Source organism: Pseudophryne corroboree, chromosome 3 (assembly GCF_028390025.1).
Source record: "Pseudophryne corroboree isolate aPseCor3 chromosome 3, aPseCor3.hap2, whole genome shotgun sequence".
NCBI lineage: Eukaryota > Metazoa > Chordata > Amphibia > Anura > Myobatrachidae > Pseudophryne > Pseudophryne corroboree.
The window spans coordinates 536,053,100-536,071,599 of NC_086446.1; the positions used below are offsets into that span (position 1 = coordinate 536,053,100).

Sequence of the window (18,500 nt, forward strand, 5' to 3'; positions counted from 1 at the left end):
ATAAAGATAAACACTAGTGCAGTAAGTATCTTCCCCTTTCCCTTTTTTCTAACAAATATAAGTACACTAGGCCTTACAAATACAAAAAACCAAAAGATACATAAAATTACATAAACAGAGAGCCACAATGTAATAATTAAAACGGATAAAAACAAATGAGGAATATGGTGTTAAAGTGGGTCCGGTATGATATACTGGCAGATGGTATGCTGGCTGTCAGTATACCGAGAGCAGCATCCCGTCTGCCTTAATACAAGCAGCGAGGTAGCGAGTCCCCTCGTGGGCTCGAGGCGCTTGCCACGCTTCGGGCACCTTCTATTTCTACTCGGTTGGTGGTGTGGACCCAACAACGGAGTAGGAATTAGGGGCGGGTGTCGGTATGCCGGCCGTTGGCAAAATGCCAGCTGTCGGGATTCCAGCATCGGTCTTCTGAATGCCGGGATCCAGACCACTGGCATTTTTGCTTCATTCCATTAAAGCAACTTTCTTTGACAATGTATAGTCTATGTAACATTAAAAAGACTGGCTGCATGTATCTATCTACATCAGTGGTTCCAAAACTGGGGTGCCCTGGGTTGGTGGTCCTGGAACAATTCAAATTATTTATGGTCAATGTAATAGGCAAAACCAGTGCTTGTGGCTTCTCATCAAAAAATATGTGGACAAACAGAAGCAAATCCTGTCCCTTACCACATAACTGACCATATGGATGACCTATATATCTCAGTAAGAAACTATTGTCCTAGGGGTTCTGTGAAACAAATTCTGATACTCTATGGCACCATGATACAAAAAAGTTTCGGAACCACTGATCTACACAATGACTACACAACCTGGCATTATTCATAAAAAATGGCATTTCATACAGAAATGTCCTCTGCACAATGCAAGTGTATTATTCAGCTTTGCAGTATACTGTCTATGGTGCTTGTTCCTGGACTAACTTATTCGCAAATGCTACTGATCTGCTTTTTCTGTACTGATAATTGCCCAGCCCTGCACACTGATCAGGCTCTCTAGTCAAATAGGCTGCCACAGGAGATGCAGTTAAAATGCCGGCTGTTGGGATCCCGGCGTTCAGGATACTGATGCCGGAATCCTGACAACCGACATTTTTCCTAGAGCTGGAGCACCGACACCCGCCCATAAGTCCCACCCGGTTGTTGGATCCATGCCACAAACTGAGTGGGAATACAACCTGTGGCGAGCAAAGCTTGCTGCAGCACTGTCCGCTGTAATGTATATTAGTAGCGGTGCACCCAGCTCTTTCTCTACTGGGTGTACTGCTACTAATACACATTACAGAGGGCAGCGCTGCAGCTGCCTGCTCGTGTTGTCAGCCCCCTCCCCCAACTCCTATATTGTCTTCAGGGACTAGGAGAGACTTTATGACAGCTCTCCCAGTCCAGTCCTGCATTCAGAGAATGATGTGGGAGGGGGAAGGGGGTGCCCAGATTTCTACTGTGTTACATAATGTGTATGGAGCATTATGTCTGTCTGTTATTACCCAGTTTTGTTCTATTACTGTTGTTAAAATTGTAAAGCGCAACAGAATATGTTGTGCTATATAACAAACTATTAATTAATAATTATACTATGGACGTAAAGTGTATGAAGCATTACTACTGTGTGGGTGTAATGCGTATGGAGCATTACTGCTGCCTGTGGGTGTAATGTGTATGGAGCATTACTGCTGTGTGTGGGTGTAATGTGTATGGAGCATTACTACTGTGTGGACATAATGGGTATGGAGCATTACTGCTATGTGTGGGTGTAATGTGTATGGAGCCTTACTACTGTGTGGATGTAATTTGTATGGTGCATTACTATTGTCTGTGGGTGTAATGTGTATGGAGCATTACTGCTGTCTGTGGGTGTAATGTGTATGGAGCATTACTGCTGTCTGTGGGTGTAATGTGTATGGAGCATTACTGCTGTCTGTGGATGTAATGTGTATGGAGCATTACTGCTGTGTGTGGGTGTAATGTGTATGAAGCATTACTGCAGTCTGTGGATGTAATGTGTATGGAGCATTACTGCTGTGTGTGGGTGTAATGTGTATGGAGCATTACCAATGTGTGGACATGTGTATGGAGCATTACCACTGTGTGGACATAGGGCCTAATTCAGACATGATCGTAGCAGCAAATTTGCACTGCGGGGGGGGGGGGGGGGGGGCAGATATAACATGTGCAGAGAGAGTTAGATTTGGGAGGTTATATTTTTTTCTGTGCAGGGTGAATACTGGCTGCTTTATTTTTACACTGAAATTCAGATTTCAGTTTTAACACACCCTACCCAAATCTAAATTCTCACTGCACGTGTTATATCTGCCCCCGCTGCAGTGCACATGGTTTTGCCCATCTGCTAACAAATTTGCTGTTTTGATCAGGTTTGAATTAGGCCCATAATGTGTATGGAGTATTACTGCTGTGTGTAGGTGTAATGTGTATGGAGCATTACCACTGTGTGGACATAATGTGTATGGAGTATTACTGCTGTGTGTGGGTGTAATGTGTATGGAGCATTACTATTGTGTGGACATAATGTGTATGGAGCATTACTGCTGTGTGTGGGTGTAAAGTGTATGGAGCATTACTACTTTGTGGACATAATGTGTATGAAGCATTACTACTGTGTGGATGTAATGTGTATGGAGCATTACTACTGTGTGGATGTAATGTGTAGGGAGCATTACTGCTGTGTGTGGGTGTAATGTGTATGGAGCATTACTACTGTGTGGATGTAATGTGTATGGAGCATTACTGCTGTGTGTGGGGGTAATGTGTATGGAGCATTACCACTGTGTGGATATGATGTGTATGGAGCATTAATGCTGTGTATGGGTGTAATGTGTATGGAGCATTACTACTGTGTGGATGTAATGTGTATGGAGAATTGCTACTGTGTGGATGTAATGTGTATGGAGCATTACTGCTGTGTGTGGATATAATGTGTATGAAGCATTACTGCTGTGTGTGGATGTAATGTGTATGGCGCAATACTACTGTGTGGATGTAATGTGTATGGAGCATTACTGCTGTGTGTGGGTGTAATGTGTATGGAGCATTACCACTGTGTGGATATGATGTGTATGGCGCATTACTGCTGTGTATGGGTGTAATGTGTATGGAGCATTACTACTGTGTGGCTGTAATGTGTATGGATCATTACTACTGTGTGGATGTAATGTGTATGGAGCATTACTACTGTGTGGATGTAATGTGTAGGGAGCATTACTGCTGTGTGTGGATGTAATGTGTAGGGAGCATTACTGCTGTGTGTGGGTGTAATGTGTAGGGAGCATTACTGCTGTGTGGATGTAATGTGTATGGATCCACCCCCACGCTTTCAAGTTTATTTAGCAGTCTGCGATGTGGGACAGTGTCAAATGCCTTACTAAAGTCTAGATATGCTACATCTACAGCTCCCCCTTGATCTATTATTTTCGTCACAGAGTCAAAAAAGTAAATAAGATTTGTTTGGCATGATCTCCCACCAGTAAATCCATGCTGTTTTGGATCCTGTAAATTGTTTGATTTAAGATATTCCACATCTCTTTCTTTTAATAGTTTTTCCATTACTTTCCCTACTACTGATGTAAGGCTTACTGGTCTGTAGTTACTTGCTTCTTCCTTGCTTCCACATTTGTAGCGTGGAACTACATTTGCTCTCTTCCAGTCCTCTGGAATAGCACCTGTATTTAGTGACTGGTTAAATAATTCTGTTAAAGGTGTAACCAGTACATCTTTTAGCTCTTTGAGTATCCTTGGGTGTATCCCATCTGGCCCCATTGATTTATCCACTTTTAGTTTTGTAAGTTCTGCTAGGACCTTCTCCTCTGTAAATGTACTTTCATCTACCTTATTTTTATGAATGTCCTTGCAACTTAACTGTGGCCCCATTCCTTCTTCTGTAGTAAATACTGAGCAAAAATAATTATTTAGGTTATCTGCTATTGCCTTGTCTCCCTCCACCAAATGCTCACTCTCTGTCTTAAGTCTTATTGTTCCTCCATTTGATTTTCTCCTTTCACTATATAAGTTTTTCCCCCTTTATCTACTGACTGGGCCATTTTCTCCTCAGCTTCTGCCTTTGCAAGTCTGACATGTCAACCTAGAGTCCCTGTCAACCTAGAAACCATGTCGACTCACTTACTGTTGACCAATAGTGGTCGACCTAGACACTGTCGACCTAAGTCTAATCTACCTAACATACCACACCCCAGTCTTGGTTTATTTGGATTTGTTTTAATTTAGCACTCACATAGCCAGTGAGGTACTGTAGACTGTATATCTGCATTCTCAGACTCACTGCTGCCTTACCGTCTCTGGGGTATGTTTACTAACGTGTGAGGTTTTTTTTAGGGGTGGAGATATTGCATATAGTAACCAACAGATGTTAAGTGGAATCTGATTGGTTGCTATGGGCAACATCTCCACTCTTTAAAAAAAAAAAAAAATCACACCTAAGTAAATATACCCTCTTATACCCCTTTCAGACCACCAGCTTGTAACCTGGGTTATTGCACATGAGTGCGCAATAACCTGAGTTGCTAGTGCCGTACAGCTTCAACCTGGATTGCTGTGTGGTGTGAACGGGTTGCCGACCCGTTTCCCATTAACACTGTATGAATGGGCGGCACTTGGAGATCATTTGATTTCCATGCGCCACCTCCGCATTTGTCACTGCTGACTTCACAAACCTGGCAATATGCCAGGCTGGAGACGCCAGTTTGAAAGGCGCCTGAGCGGGTCGCAGCCAGGAAGTACCCATGTACAGCTCCCTGGTGCGACCTGTGATAAGCGGTCTGAAAGGGATATGACTCTGCATGGCAAACTGTTCATACAGAATTACGTAACTCTGACAGATTTTTCGTCAATGTTTGCGCCTTAAACCTGTAACAAGCCAACCACATCAACTAGAAATGTTGTACATGAATCCATACCTCCCAACTTTACAGTTCCCTAAAGAGGGACACATGCGCGGCAAAGCCGCTCGCTCCCGAAAAGGGGTGTGGCCTAATAAAAGGGGCGTGGCTTCGCAGGAGGACCCGCGATCGCGAGTCACGCCCTGTTTTCGACACTGAGGGGGCATGGCCACGCCCCTGTTTTCGTCACTGAGGGGGCATGCCCAGCGCTCTGTGAGCCGCTGGCATGCCCCCTCTCCCTCTGAATCCAGTGAATAGACGCTGTGCGCATGCGCACAGCGTCTATTCACCGCTGCTCTGCTAAGCAGGGCAGCGAGACACAGAGGGTTGAGTCTATATCGGAGTGGGAGAAGGGACCTTCTAACGTCCCTAGGGGAGGAGACACGTCACCAGGGGGTGGAGCTACGGGCGAACAGGGTACCCGAAAAGTACCCTCGCGGGATCGCTTCGCTCGCCACGCTTCGGGCTCGGTGGCTCGCTTCGCTCGCCACCTGATTACTAAAGGTAATAGTTGGTGGCGTGGATAGTAGAGGAACTATCCCGCTGGCATAGCTCCTCCCCCTTATATCGTGGCCCCTCCCCCAGACGGAAAAGGTCCCTTAGCCCACTTGATTCTAGCATCTACCAGACACAGAGACTCCCAACTGCCCCCCCCCCCCCCCACCGCGGGACACTGCGGCCCGCGGGTGTGACAGCGGGACAGTCCCCAAAAAACGTGACTGTCCCGCGAAAATCGGGACAGTTGGGAGGTATGCATGAATCTGAGTTGATTAGTAAACACAGTGCAGTACATACATTTGCATAAATCTCTATGCAAAGACTGGTACTGACCAGGAACAGCTGGAATGAACATTAAAAACTGGCTGTGTCTAGATACCATTAAGATTAATCTTCTGATTTGGACAGAAAAAAGAGAGAGTTGTTGCAGAGTACATGCAGATACCTGCACAGTCACTTGCAGTAACAACAAGCCTTTCTGCACAGCTCATGTTGGAAAGCCAGGGATTAAAACTATGTAAGGGATTCTGCAAGCTGTTCCCTATTGCGTTGGAGAAGGTGCGGTCTGTTTACCCATCAAGCTTGTAAAAATAGTGACGTTCCCATAGTAATGGCATTTCACTCTGGCAGAGCAGAAAGGCCTACTAGCTCTGACAGACTGGGGACAGATGCCAAGCAGTGTCCCCGCTTAGATGAAAATGCCCAGCACATCGTATTATAGTTTTCTGCTAAATTCCATTTTAGAAACATTCCAATCTGTTAAAGTAGGCTACTACTGTATGCTTTATTATATGTGGCCGAGCTCAAGTGCTGGAGAAGTAAGAGTTTAGTCTGCACCTCATAAAGCTCACAGAACAGGCAGGATAATAATGCTGCACTGTGGCCTTACTATATGATTAGTTGCTATGAGTGACAGCAGAAGTATGCTATTTGCATTTGTTTTAGTGATATAAATGCTATAATGCTAAATAAACTATACATTCATTTGTCCCATCTAAAGAAATGGCACATGGAGTGCAAAATGTCTCCATTCTGCATATGAGAAGACATGCTGGTGAGAAACACTGGTTGCCTTAGTGTTTGTAAGTTAGATCAGAGTATCTCAAACGCGGTCCCCCAGCCAGGCACCCCAACGGACCAGGTTTTAGGTACATCCATAGTTACCACAGATGGTTAAATCAAATTGACTGAGGTGCTAATTAAGTCACCTGTGGCCAAACCTGGACTGTTGGGGTGCCTTGAGGACCGCGTTTGAGAACCACTGGGTTAGATTATAAATTATTGTGTGCTAGGAGAATACAAGTGGCAAAATTCTATTTGAATGAATATTTACTTGGGAATAATGTGGCACTTTTCTATTGATTTATTTTCCCAGTAGCATACTTACATATAGCCATGTGTTGTGCAACTTGGATCTTTCCTTCACAAATAAGATATGCACAAGAAGAATATGCACTAGATGGTCAGTAACTTAGTAGAGCAGTGGCATGAATGAACTTCAGTTCTTGGTTAGTTTCTACAAATTAGCTCTCCCTTTGATTAAAGTGGGCTATATATGTCCTGTATTATGGTTGTCCCTCTGTGGTGGCTGGCGACACCCCCTCTGGTGATTGGCAACATCTTTTAAGTTGGGCCCCTAGCACGGCATTCCCCGATGGGCCCTTCATACCCCGGTCCAACATTATTCATTAATATGATTTACTGTAATTATGTAAGTGCAAGCTTTGAATGGTCAGAGTGTGGGTTGATGTACAAAAATTACTGCTTTATAGGAAAGTGCTATTTTATGTAAACAGTAAACTTACCAGGCATAGGAATTGCCACACTCTGTGGGATAACTTTACTAAGGTGGGACTTTTTTTTTAGAACTGGTGATGTTGCTCATAGCAACCAATCAGATTCTACTTAACATTTACCTAGCTGATTCTAGAAGGTAATAGATAGAATCTAATAGGTTGCTATGGGCAACACCAGTTCTAAAAAAAACTCTCACCTTAGTAAATTTACCCCTATGAATCTGAGACTATGCTAACTGTAAAAATAAATAAGATCAGGTTGTGTGGCTGACACATTTTGCAACTAAAAAGCAGGTACAAATTAAAAATTACAAATTGTAAATGTCTCATGATGCCAGATCTGCACCAGGAAATGGGCTTGTCCGTGTTAGAAATAAATGATAGTTACATTACATAATCTGTACACAATATCATACTTTAATGAAGATTTTTTATATATTATTATCTTTATTATTATAATTATTATTGTTATCATTAACAATAGTTTCTTATAGTTTCACACACACATATATATACACACACACACACACACACACACACACACACACACACACACACACACACACACACACACACACACTATATATAGAATAACAAGTATAGAAGTAATATTTTATATATAATTACATATACATATGTGTCCTGCCTCATCCTTTCCTGCAATAACCACACACATTGTGGCATGTGACTGTTCATGACCATGCTTGTTTAGTTGCAGGCATAGGTGTGCGCAGGGGCGGTGCCTGGTGCGCACAGGCACCCCCTAATGTCTGGCACCCGATCTCACATGCCTGATGCAGCGAGCAGGCTGATTACTGTCTCCTCTGCGCTGCACCCTGTCAGGACTGCATTACTGAACGGACGCCTGGGTTAATCAAGGGTGCCACTGCCACCGGCTTTCAAACTCCCGGCTCCACCTCCATGTACAAAAACAGTGTGATGTGATTACGTCATGCTGCTCGCACGCCCACCCGCCACATGCACAACTCTCTCCTTCTATGCTATGACAACGCCAGCCACTGATGAGGATTAGCATGCAGCCAGCGTTCCTCTTCGGAAGACAAATTAAATACTGGCAGGCGGTCGGCAGCAGCATTGACACGTCACTCGGTTTTCCAGCAGTAGCAGCAGTACCAGTCTGCGACTGTCAGTGTCAGTGAGTTACTGACTTGTAAGTAAGCTGCTGGAGCTTGCAGGGGAAAGAGAGGGGGAGCCAGACCAGGCTGAGGAGGAGCAGTGTAATTACAGTGAGTGCCATCAGGGGTGTTTGTTTGGTGCACACCACAACATCTGACAATGTATCTGCTTTATTAGGATTGGTACAAGGGTGGATTTTTTATATTGCAATGACCGTCAATAGATGGTGCTATACATGCCCAAAAGGTGGTGCTAGATACACTCCTCCGATAGTGCACCCCCTAATAAAATGTGCTGCGCACGCCTATGGTTGCAGGTGCATTCCTATTGGATACGGGAGCGTATGCATGCACCCTCCCTGATTCATTCTGCCTCTCTAAGTGGAAGGATTAGTAAGTGTACAATGCGACAAATCTACATACGGATGTGAAATATAATTTTTTATTATCAATTTGCACATAAAAAAATCCCCACTCAACATAACATCCAACTCTCCTTCAGCCCTTGTATGTACATTTATGTACCTCAGATAGGAAATATGCATGCCATTTCAGTTTTTTTTTATAGTTGCATCAAAATGTACTAAGGACATTTCATCTGGTATTTATAGGTATTTTAGCCAACTTAAAAAATTATAGGACTACTCTTGATACCCAGCTTCCCACATGACTGGAAAATGCAATGCAAAGAATTGTTTAGTGGCACCACTAATATTGGGGGTATGTAAACCATAGTTACCTACTCTCTTGTATGGCAGATTCCTGAATTTTAGGGAAATCCACATTACTCCCAGCAGAAGAGTAGGTGGCCCTCCTGCATCCCTCTCCACTTCCTAGAGAAATGGGCAAGACAGTGGGCATAATGTTGCGATTTGTGGGTTTATGAGGAGGGGTGGGGTCAATATTACACAAAAGGTGCACAGCCCCACCACCTATCATCTCTCAGCAGCACCGGTAAGTACAATACAGACTCCCACACACCTAGACACAGGGGCGGATCCAGAAGAAAATGAAAGAGGGAGCACCATGATAGGGGAACCGTAATAGTTATATTTACATGCACCTAAGGCACGCATGCTCCCAGATAAGGGGCGTGGTATCACAGGGGGCGTGGCCTCAAAGAATTCGCCATCAGGTAATGATTGGCTGTAGGAGCGCATCCTGGTTTATTGCCAATGTTTCACCCTGATGAAAAGGCTGATTGGGCCTTGAAATGTTGGTCACCTGTTCCATTAGTTATGGGAGCCTGGAAGGCACCCCAGCACAATATAATTATTATAGTTTTTAGTTGGTGGTGGCAGGTGCAGCATACCTTGTTTTGGGCACTGCACTGAGACTCAGACTGCAGGTCATGAACTGCCCATCTTTGATCAGCAGAAGCAGCCAGCTGGATCTCCAACAAGCAGCATAAGATATCTGCAGGACAGCCCTGTCACAGTCACACGGGCCGCCTTCTCAAAGCTGAGACTGAGTTTGACTGCACCTAGCATGGTAATAAAGGAAGTAGAGGAGGAAGAGCTGGGATACTGTGCGGTGCAATGAGGGCTAATTAAGCCTTCTGTGCCATCATAAGTAACAGTCTTACTCGATGCTGGCATTTGAACCCCGCGCCTGGGCTGGACTCTGGCCGGCTGGCAGTGGGAGAGGTACGTTGCGGTGTGAGCAGTGGGAGGCTGGAGCTGCAGTCCCCCCCCCCCCCCGGATCCGCCTATGCCTAGACAGCTGGTTTCTGTGTATTTAAAAAATAAGGGTACAATAAAAAAAAAGGTTATTTGCAGTGGTTTAAGCTGTATAGCAGGCATGTCCAAACTGCGGCCCTCCGGCTGTTGTGAAACTACATATCCTAGCATGCCCTGACACAGTTTTGCTGTCAGAAAGTGCTAAAGCTGTGTCAGGGCATGCTGGGATGTGTAGTTTCTCAACAGCTGGAGGGCCGCAGTTTGGACATGCCTGCTGTATAGGATCTATTTATTTTGCAGCAAAAGGCAACAAAGCAGTTTATTGAAGAGTTAATGCTACTTTCAACAATTTAACATCATCATCATAGATATCTCAGGATGGCAGTGCCCTATCTGGAACATGAGATTCAGTGCCACTGGAGAGACATCGCTAGATCTATCACCAGGTAAGAGCATGTGCACAGGGACGTACGATAGCACTGCTCCTTACCTCTCCAGGCAGCAAAGTGCCCTTCCAGGTACAACCCTGGCCATGAATGACATAGCATAGCACGTCTGCATATTTTTATTCATAGTATTTTTTTTGGATGGGGCTAGCAGAGGAACTTAGGCATGACAGATAGTAGCATACTTCATTATGTAGCAAAACAGTATACTAGTTACTGCCACCCACTTACCAACAATGATAAATACACCTTGTAATGTTTTAAGGTTGAAATCCAATGGACAAAAAAACAATCTATATCAATTCAGCCCTACACAGCAAAGAATATGTTAGAGGCAGCCTTTTTAAAACTTGTTTTTTTTCTATTCTTTTATATTCAGCACCCATACGAGAAAGTCACTTCCGACCTCAGCGCCCCAGAGAACTAATTTAATAATAGCTGAAGAGGTTTTCTAGACTTGCAGGTTGTCTATAGGTTTTGTTTTTCTAATCACACAATCCTATTCCCTAGGCAAGCTCTTTCCTTATTGTTTCTGGTGTATCAATAGCCTGCTTCTGTCACACCCTGTACAATGCGCGGTTATACTGAGGAAACTCCCTATAACCTCAAAAGATTGTCTTTCACAGTCACAAGTGCATTCATTGTGTTGTCATGGGAACCATTACTTTATAGCATACTTACCGACATCTCAAATCTCCTCTCCGGGAGATGCCCGGAGAGGAGAAGCAGGTGGGCGGTGATGAGGGCGGGGCTGAGATAAGTGCATCATTAAGCCCCGCCTATTCACCAGGAAAAGCCCACAGTAGGTTAATATTTGCATAGGGGGCAGGGCTAAATGACACGATTAGCATATAATCGCGTCATTAGGCTCCGCCCCCTCCACCAGTCCGCGATTTTGCTGTATCTTTCTCCACATTCTGCCCACTTCACTAGGAAGTGGGCAGAATGCGGGAGGTGTGACCACTCTTCCGGGGCTGCGTGGGAATACTCGAAAAACCGGATGTCTCCCGCAGAATCCGGGAGAGTAGGTAAGTATGCATTTTTTGGCCACATCACTGAGTCTTGTGTCTTCACCCATGACTATTGTCACTGAAGGTTGAAGAAATTCTTCATTATACTCACCTACCTACCTGAAGTTTACTGCCTAGGTATATAAACAGGGACGCCTCCAGGAACATTCCTAAGGAGTAGCCGCACCACTCAGACCACTAAGGGCGCCCGGCCATTTCTAATGTGGTGTCGGCTGTCCTGATTGGTTGCCGGTCAGTGAGCTTTGATTGGCTCTTGAGCTGGCGCCATATTTCAAATGGCCACCAGAACCTGGACCTGCACTGCACTCTCCTCCCCTTTCCTTCTCTCTGACATGAGCAGCAGTGGCGGCAGAAGCCCAGCAGCAGTGAGCACTGCTGGAGGCATTACGTGTTACTGACACTACTGGGGGCATACATGTATGTAGGCACTATTGGGGGTATTATGTGTATCTGGTACTACTGGGGGCATTACATGTATCTGGCACTATACTGGGGGCATTACGTGTATCTGGTACTACTGGGTACCTTGCACTATACTGAGGGCATTACATGTATCTGGCACTATATTTGTGGCATCACGTGTAACTACCACTATACTGGGGGCAGTACATGTATTTGGCACTATACTGGTGGCATTACAGGTAACTGGCACTATATGTTACGTGTGCCATATATACAAGCCTTGATCCCAGGCTACATATTATATTTTACCAATGCCTATTCACAGACTGAGTCAACAGCTGAGAGGATTTTTATTCTGAATTAATGAAATCCGATTGGATAGGAGTTTGATTGTTCATGACAAACATACAAAGTGGAGCTATACAAATAAACATCAACATATATTCTGAAGGCCACAACTGTTTTACTTTTTGGACACAAACAGCAAAATAACTCCCCTTTGCTTGGATAACTGCAGATATTAATAAAAAGTAAACTAGTTTTGGGACATAATGGGAGAGCCATTTCTGTGAGATGGGACTTCTTGTTATTACAGTCACAGTAACTTACAGTCAATAACTTACTATTATTAAAAACAAAAAGCAAAAAATACACAGTTTGTGAAGTATGTATCAACTGGAATAATGTACAAATATATGTATTTGTAAAATAAATATATGTTACTTCCCAGTGTTAAACTTTATATACAGAGCTGGCTCCATCCCTACTAGCACCCTGAGCGAGATTTATTGAAGCACCCCACCACCACCACCACTCCCCTTCCTTTGCGCTCCTGAGAAAGTGGGAGTGGCCTTGCAACTCTCTCTCTCTTTATATATATATATATATATATACCAAAAAATAAAGTACCCCTTTTTTTTGCGCTAGGAAACTATACAGCTCACACCACTGAGAAATACCTCTTGTCAGATAAGGCAAAGAATGGGGAACAGATCTAAGAAATTCTCATGGGAGCTCAACCACTTCAGATTTCACATACAAATGTGTTTATTTTAAAATGATTTTCTAAACAGTAAAAACTGTACTCATATAAAAATGTCAATAAAACATACACATGACTTTACTTTACAAATGGACAGTATGGACAAATATTTATCTTGATGATTTTTGGTAATATCCACATCAATTTTTCAATGAAGCGTTCAGATGTATGTTCAAATCACAAATGCGTGAATGCCCAACGCGTTTCGTCCTTACTGGACTTCATCAGGGGACGCAATCAATGAGATCAAAGTTTGTAAGATATCACATCCAGCTTTTGCCGTAGGTGTATGTAAAAATTCTCACAGATAAAGGATATTCCAATATTGGTGTCTATCATAAAAGTTCACCAATGTGTATAAACAGAAGAAAAATTGCTGTGACAGTAACCTTTTTAGTAGGAAATAGACCAATCCAATTTAGAATAAGAATATTGTGATAGACTCAAATGAGTCTATACCCTTAGTGTTCTCTCAGGATTCTCATTCACAGCTGTTACTGTCACAGCAATTTTTCTTCTGTTTATACACATTGGTGAACTTTTATGATAGACACCAATATTGGAATATCCTTTATCTGTGAGAATTTTTACATACACCTACGGCAAAAGCTGGATGTGATATCTTACAAACTTTGATCTCATTGATTGCGTCCCCTGATGAAGTCCAGTAAGGACGAAACGCGTTGGGCATTCACGCATTTGTGATTTGAACATACATCTGAACGCTTCATTGAAAAATTGATGTGGATATTACCAAAAATCATCAAGATAAATATTTGTCCATACTGTCCATTTGTAAAGTAAAGTCATGTGTATGTTTTATTGACATTTTTATATGAGTACAGTTTTTACTGTTTAGAAAATCATTTTAAAATAAACACATTTGTATGTGAAATCTGAAGTGGTTGAGCTCCCATGAGAATTTCTTAGATATATATATATATATATATATATATATATATAGACTCTTACTATAATGTTTATCCTGAATAATTGTTACCACTCATTAATGAAGGTAAAAGACTGATGTATTATATTGGTGCTGGATATGCTTGATACTTTAGAATTGACATCAAAATAGAGAGCTCTATATTACATACTTTGTTTAGTGACCAGCATTTTTGGGAATAAACCTATGCAAGTATGACCTTAATACCTGCCTGGTCAATGCGACCCGTTTCCCGTTCACACTGTATGGACGGGTGGCACTAGGAGATCATCTGATCTCCAACCGCCACCTCCGCGTGCGTCACCAACTCAGCAATATGCCGGGCTGGAGACAGCGGTGTGAAAGGGGGCGAGGCAGGTCGCATTCTGGAAGCACCGTGTACTGCTCCAGGGTGCGACTCGCCATTTGCGGTCTGAAAGGGGTACAAGTTACCACCTCCGCTACTCTGCCACTACCAACTACTACTTCCACAACCCTGCCATCCTAGACTGTGTTACCACCTCCACAACACTGCCACTACTAATGGGATCCGGTCAGGATCCCAGCAGTCAAAATCACATCACTACCGGCATCCAAAATAGGCTCACAAACCCATCACCGGAATCCCAGGCATCTACCGAACCTTCTGACAGGTAAGGCATGAGGGGGGGGGCTTCAGGTTTACGCTGCAGGGGGGAGTCAGGTTTAGGAAACCCCGGAAGGGTTAGGGTTAGGCTGCCCGAAGGGAGGGTTAGGGTTAAGGGGCCATTGGGGTAACTTGGGGTAACTTAATCCCGACCGTCGGCATTTCAATCCGAATCCCTGCTAACAATGGGGGTAATTCAGACTTGATAGTAGCAGCAAATTTGTTAGCAGTTGGGCAAAACCATCTGCACTGCAGGGGAAGGGGGGGGGGGAACAGATATAACATGTGCAGAGAGAGTTAGATTTGGGTGTGGTGTGTTCAAACTGAAATTTAAATTGCAGTGTAAAAATAAAGCAGGCAGTATTTACCCTGCAGAAACAAAATAACCCACCCAAATCTAACTCTCTCTGCACATGTTATATCTGCCCAGTGCCCACCCCCCTGCAGTGCACATGTGTTTGCCCAACTGCTAATAAATTTGCTGCTACGATCAGGTCTGAATTACTCCCAATGATACTACTTCCACAACACTGCCACACTAGATTATGGAAACAAGCTACAGTATGTTGATATTCTAGAACATAAATGAAGCCCTGAGTGCAATAAAATAAACACAGTAAATTTTACCTTGCCAATATGCCAACACAGTCATGTATATGCCCTATATGCAAGAACAGTTAACATACCATGCTATAATAGACTTCTTAAAATAATGTAATTTAAAGACTGTGCACTGTCTGCAGAGGGAGAATAGTAATAATTAATGGAGTTACTCTGTAATAGTACAATGTTTCGGAGAGATGAGTCAGTGCAGTGAGCGGTTATATAAAGTATGATTGTGGACACCGAGACAGAAGGAGGTGACTATCATTATACAAGCTTTGTTTCTCTCACCTGTGAATCTGATACCTCGGAGGGCTTTTCAGTTAGGCTGCCGCTCTCAGTGGGAATTAGGTCATTATATTTGGCTACATCCTCATCTGAATAATGAAGGCTACCAGGACTGGGGCGTGGGGGAGACCTGAAAAGAGAACACACATTTGTCTAAGCAGTTTTATTTAGACTTTTGGATCAGCTCCACAGAAGACACATGATTGGTAAGCAGTGTCTTTGCAAAAAGTAAGCTTTGTATGAATGTACTACATATAAACATGAAAATAAAGGTCAGCTAAACCTAATACACAAATCTATGCCACGTAAAAGGTCATCTAGTAAGATATATACATGTACACGTTGTAAGGCCATGAAACAACATTAGGTATATCACATAGTATGACATTTATTGTGCTGCTGGATACAATTTACTATTACCAGCCATTTCAGACAGAAGAGAACCTCCCCCTACACTGGGATTACTGTCAGGGAGTACGGTGGGCACAGAAATAAGATACTGCCTCAGCGATCACAGTATTTACCACAAATATCCTGAACTGGATTATTTGTAGTTTAGCTTAAATATACAATATAAAGAGGCAATTAAACTAAACTACCAGCAGCAGATCAGTATGTAATAGTATGAATAAACCTAGTCACACACCTGTGGGCAAAGCAAGCGTTTCCCAGTGCACCGGCCACACACCTAGCAAATAAATTTAGATTGAGTTGATCGTCTGTCAGCAATTTGGCCGAACATGTTTATTCATATAATTATTATTACAAACGTGTAAAGGATGAGATACATTCACAAAGTGATGTAATTAGTTCACTGAGAATGACACAAATCTGGACATCAATATGAGCACTTTATAAACAATGCTAGTTACCATATGTGGTCATAAATAATAGGTTGCTTCCCAATACACTATTATATACTGGTAATTATATAGGAAATGAACAGTTGGATGTGTATGTGTGCATCTAAGTTTTTCTTATATAATGAAAGAATATTACTCTGGCTCATCAGTTCCTGCCATAGTTGAGATTACAATGTAATTAACCACATGAACACAGGGAGAACACGCAAGATTCACGCAGATAGCGCCTTGCTTTGTAATAAAATCCTCAAACCACATGTTGTGATGGAACACTCTGGTAGACAACTCTCATATTTATTACTGTTTATGGGGATGCAAATACATAGTTCATGCCTATATTATTTACTTTTCTTATTTTGTGGTTCCCCCAGTACTACTAATGATTGTTGGAAGCTTTGGATAAAGGGAATGTGTGAGGCACACTTAATCCGGGTACACACTGGGCGATTTCAGCCTAAAAAAAATAAACGATAATGACATAAATGTCATTATAATTTATTTTTAGACTTATATCGTCCAGTGTGTGGTGGTAATATTGCTGAACGATGAACGATGCGCGCTCCCGCATGTCGTTCAGTGATCACCAATATTGAACTGAAATGCAGCTTAACCCGTCAATGTCATGCTGAGCTGCATGTCCGGGAATGCCGGCGGTGAGGTCACTGATTGTTATCCTTGAATGATAACGTTCAGTGTGTACAGGCATTTCAGCATTGCCCAGTGTGTACCCGGCTTTACTCATCTAGGGTGTATGCATTCAATGTGTAGTACCATAAATAAATATAGCTCTGATGACAATGCTGACCACTGTACTACCATGACACCCTATGGGGTGTATTCAATAAGTGTCGGAAGCTGGCGTCTTGTCGGAAAGACGGCAGCTTCTGACAGAGTTAGGTTGGAAGGGGTTCCGACCTATTCATTAGGGCCCCATTTTTTCCAAAAAGTCGGGAAATACGATTAGTTGGAAGCCTGACGGAATACACGCAGGTCCGTCGAGCCGCGTGTATTGTCGGAAGCGTGGACAAACCTGACAGGTTTTAGCCCCGTTTCCGACAATGGGCCTAATTCTGAGTTGATGGCAGCAGCAAATTTGTTAGCAGTTGGGCAAAACCATGTGCACTGCAGGGGGGGGGGGGGGGGGGGGGGGTTAGATGTAACATGTGCAGAGTGAGTTAGATTTGGGTGGGGTGTATTCAAACTGAAATCTAAATTGCAGTGTAAAAATAAAGCAGCCAGTATTTACCCTGCACAGAAACAAAATAACCCACCCAAATCTAACTCTCTGCAAAGGTCATATCTGTGCCCCCTGCAGTGCACATGGTTTTGCCCAACTGCTAACAAACTTGCTGCTGCAATCAACTCAGAATTAACCCCTACGTCAATCCAACTTTAAAAAAAGTCGGATTGGCAGTGTCGGGAACGGGCCAAATCTGTCGGATTTGGCTGCGGCACTGAATACTGACCTGCCGGATCCTTTCCGTCAGAAAGGATTCGACAGGTACTGAATATACCCCTATATCTGTGATAATGACACTGCAGGTGATGGTTATAATAACATTAAATACAATACTGACATACCAATATTGTGTACTTAGAGATCATTTTGCGAATAAACTGTATTTATACCAATTGAAATAACCGATTATGAAGGATAATTCAGATTGTGAGTGAGAAATATCAGATAAATGTCTCATTTTCAAATGTCTGGCAAACATCTAAATTCCTGCCATTCAGTGGACATGTTACATAAATCCTACATTCTTGTTTATAATGGATCAACTTGTAGTCTATGACAACACTTACTTCAAATTTCTAAATGCACAAAACTGCACAGGGTACATAATAATTTTAATTTGAAGACATGGAAGAAAAACAAGACGAATATAGTTTTATATTTTAACTATTGTAAAAATAAAAACCTCATAACAGCCAATCAAATAGCCATGTGCGTCTGACTTAAAAATTTACATATTCTCTTGTATTATATATTCTCCAAATGAGATGCGATCAGTTTACCTACAATCAAAATCCCGACATGGTCAAAATACAGACATTTAAAAAAACAAGGTAAAAATAGACATTTAAAATGTCGACAGGTCAAAAAGTCGACATGGTTTTTTCATTGAAACCGACTTGTTCATACTTTACCATCCCTGTGGACCTGGATGGGGAATATAATAGTGTGCTGAGCGCAGCGAGGCACCATGCC

The 18,500-nt window shown here is 42.9% G+C and overlaps 1 protein-coding gene across 4 annotated transcripts in view; it reads right to left on the bottom strand.

The window, feature by feature from the left end:
• SDK2 (sidekick cell adhesion molecule 2) overlaps nucleotides 1-18,500 on the bottom strand; it is a 1,024,610-nt gene that overhangs the window by 23,394 nt on the left and 982,716 nt on the right. For 2 of the 4 annotated variants that reach the window (XM_063961172.1, XM_063961170.1), the window contains 2 exons: nucleotides 16,072-16,113; nucleotides 15,429-15,555 (listed from right to left, as the gene is read on the bottom strand). In XM_063961172.1, coding sequence (XP_063817242.1) covers nucleotides 15,429-15,555; nucleotides 16,072-16,113 — 169 coding nt within the window. The remainder of the gene's footprint in view (nucleotides 1-15,428; nucleotides 15,556-16,071; nucleotides 16,114-18,500) is intronic. The other 2 variants (XM_063961173.1, XM_063961171.1) reach the window with 1 other exon arrangement.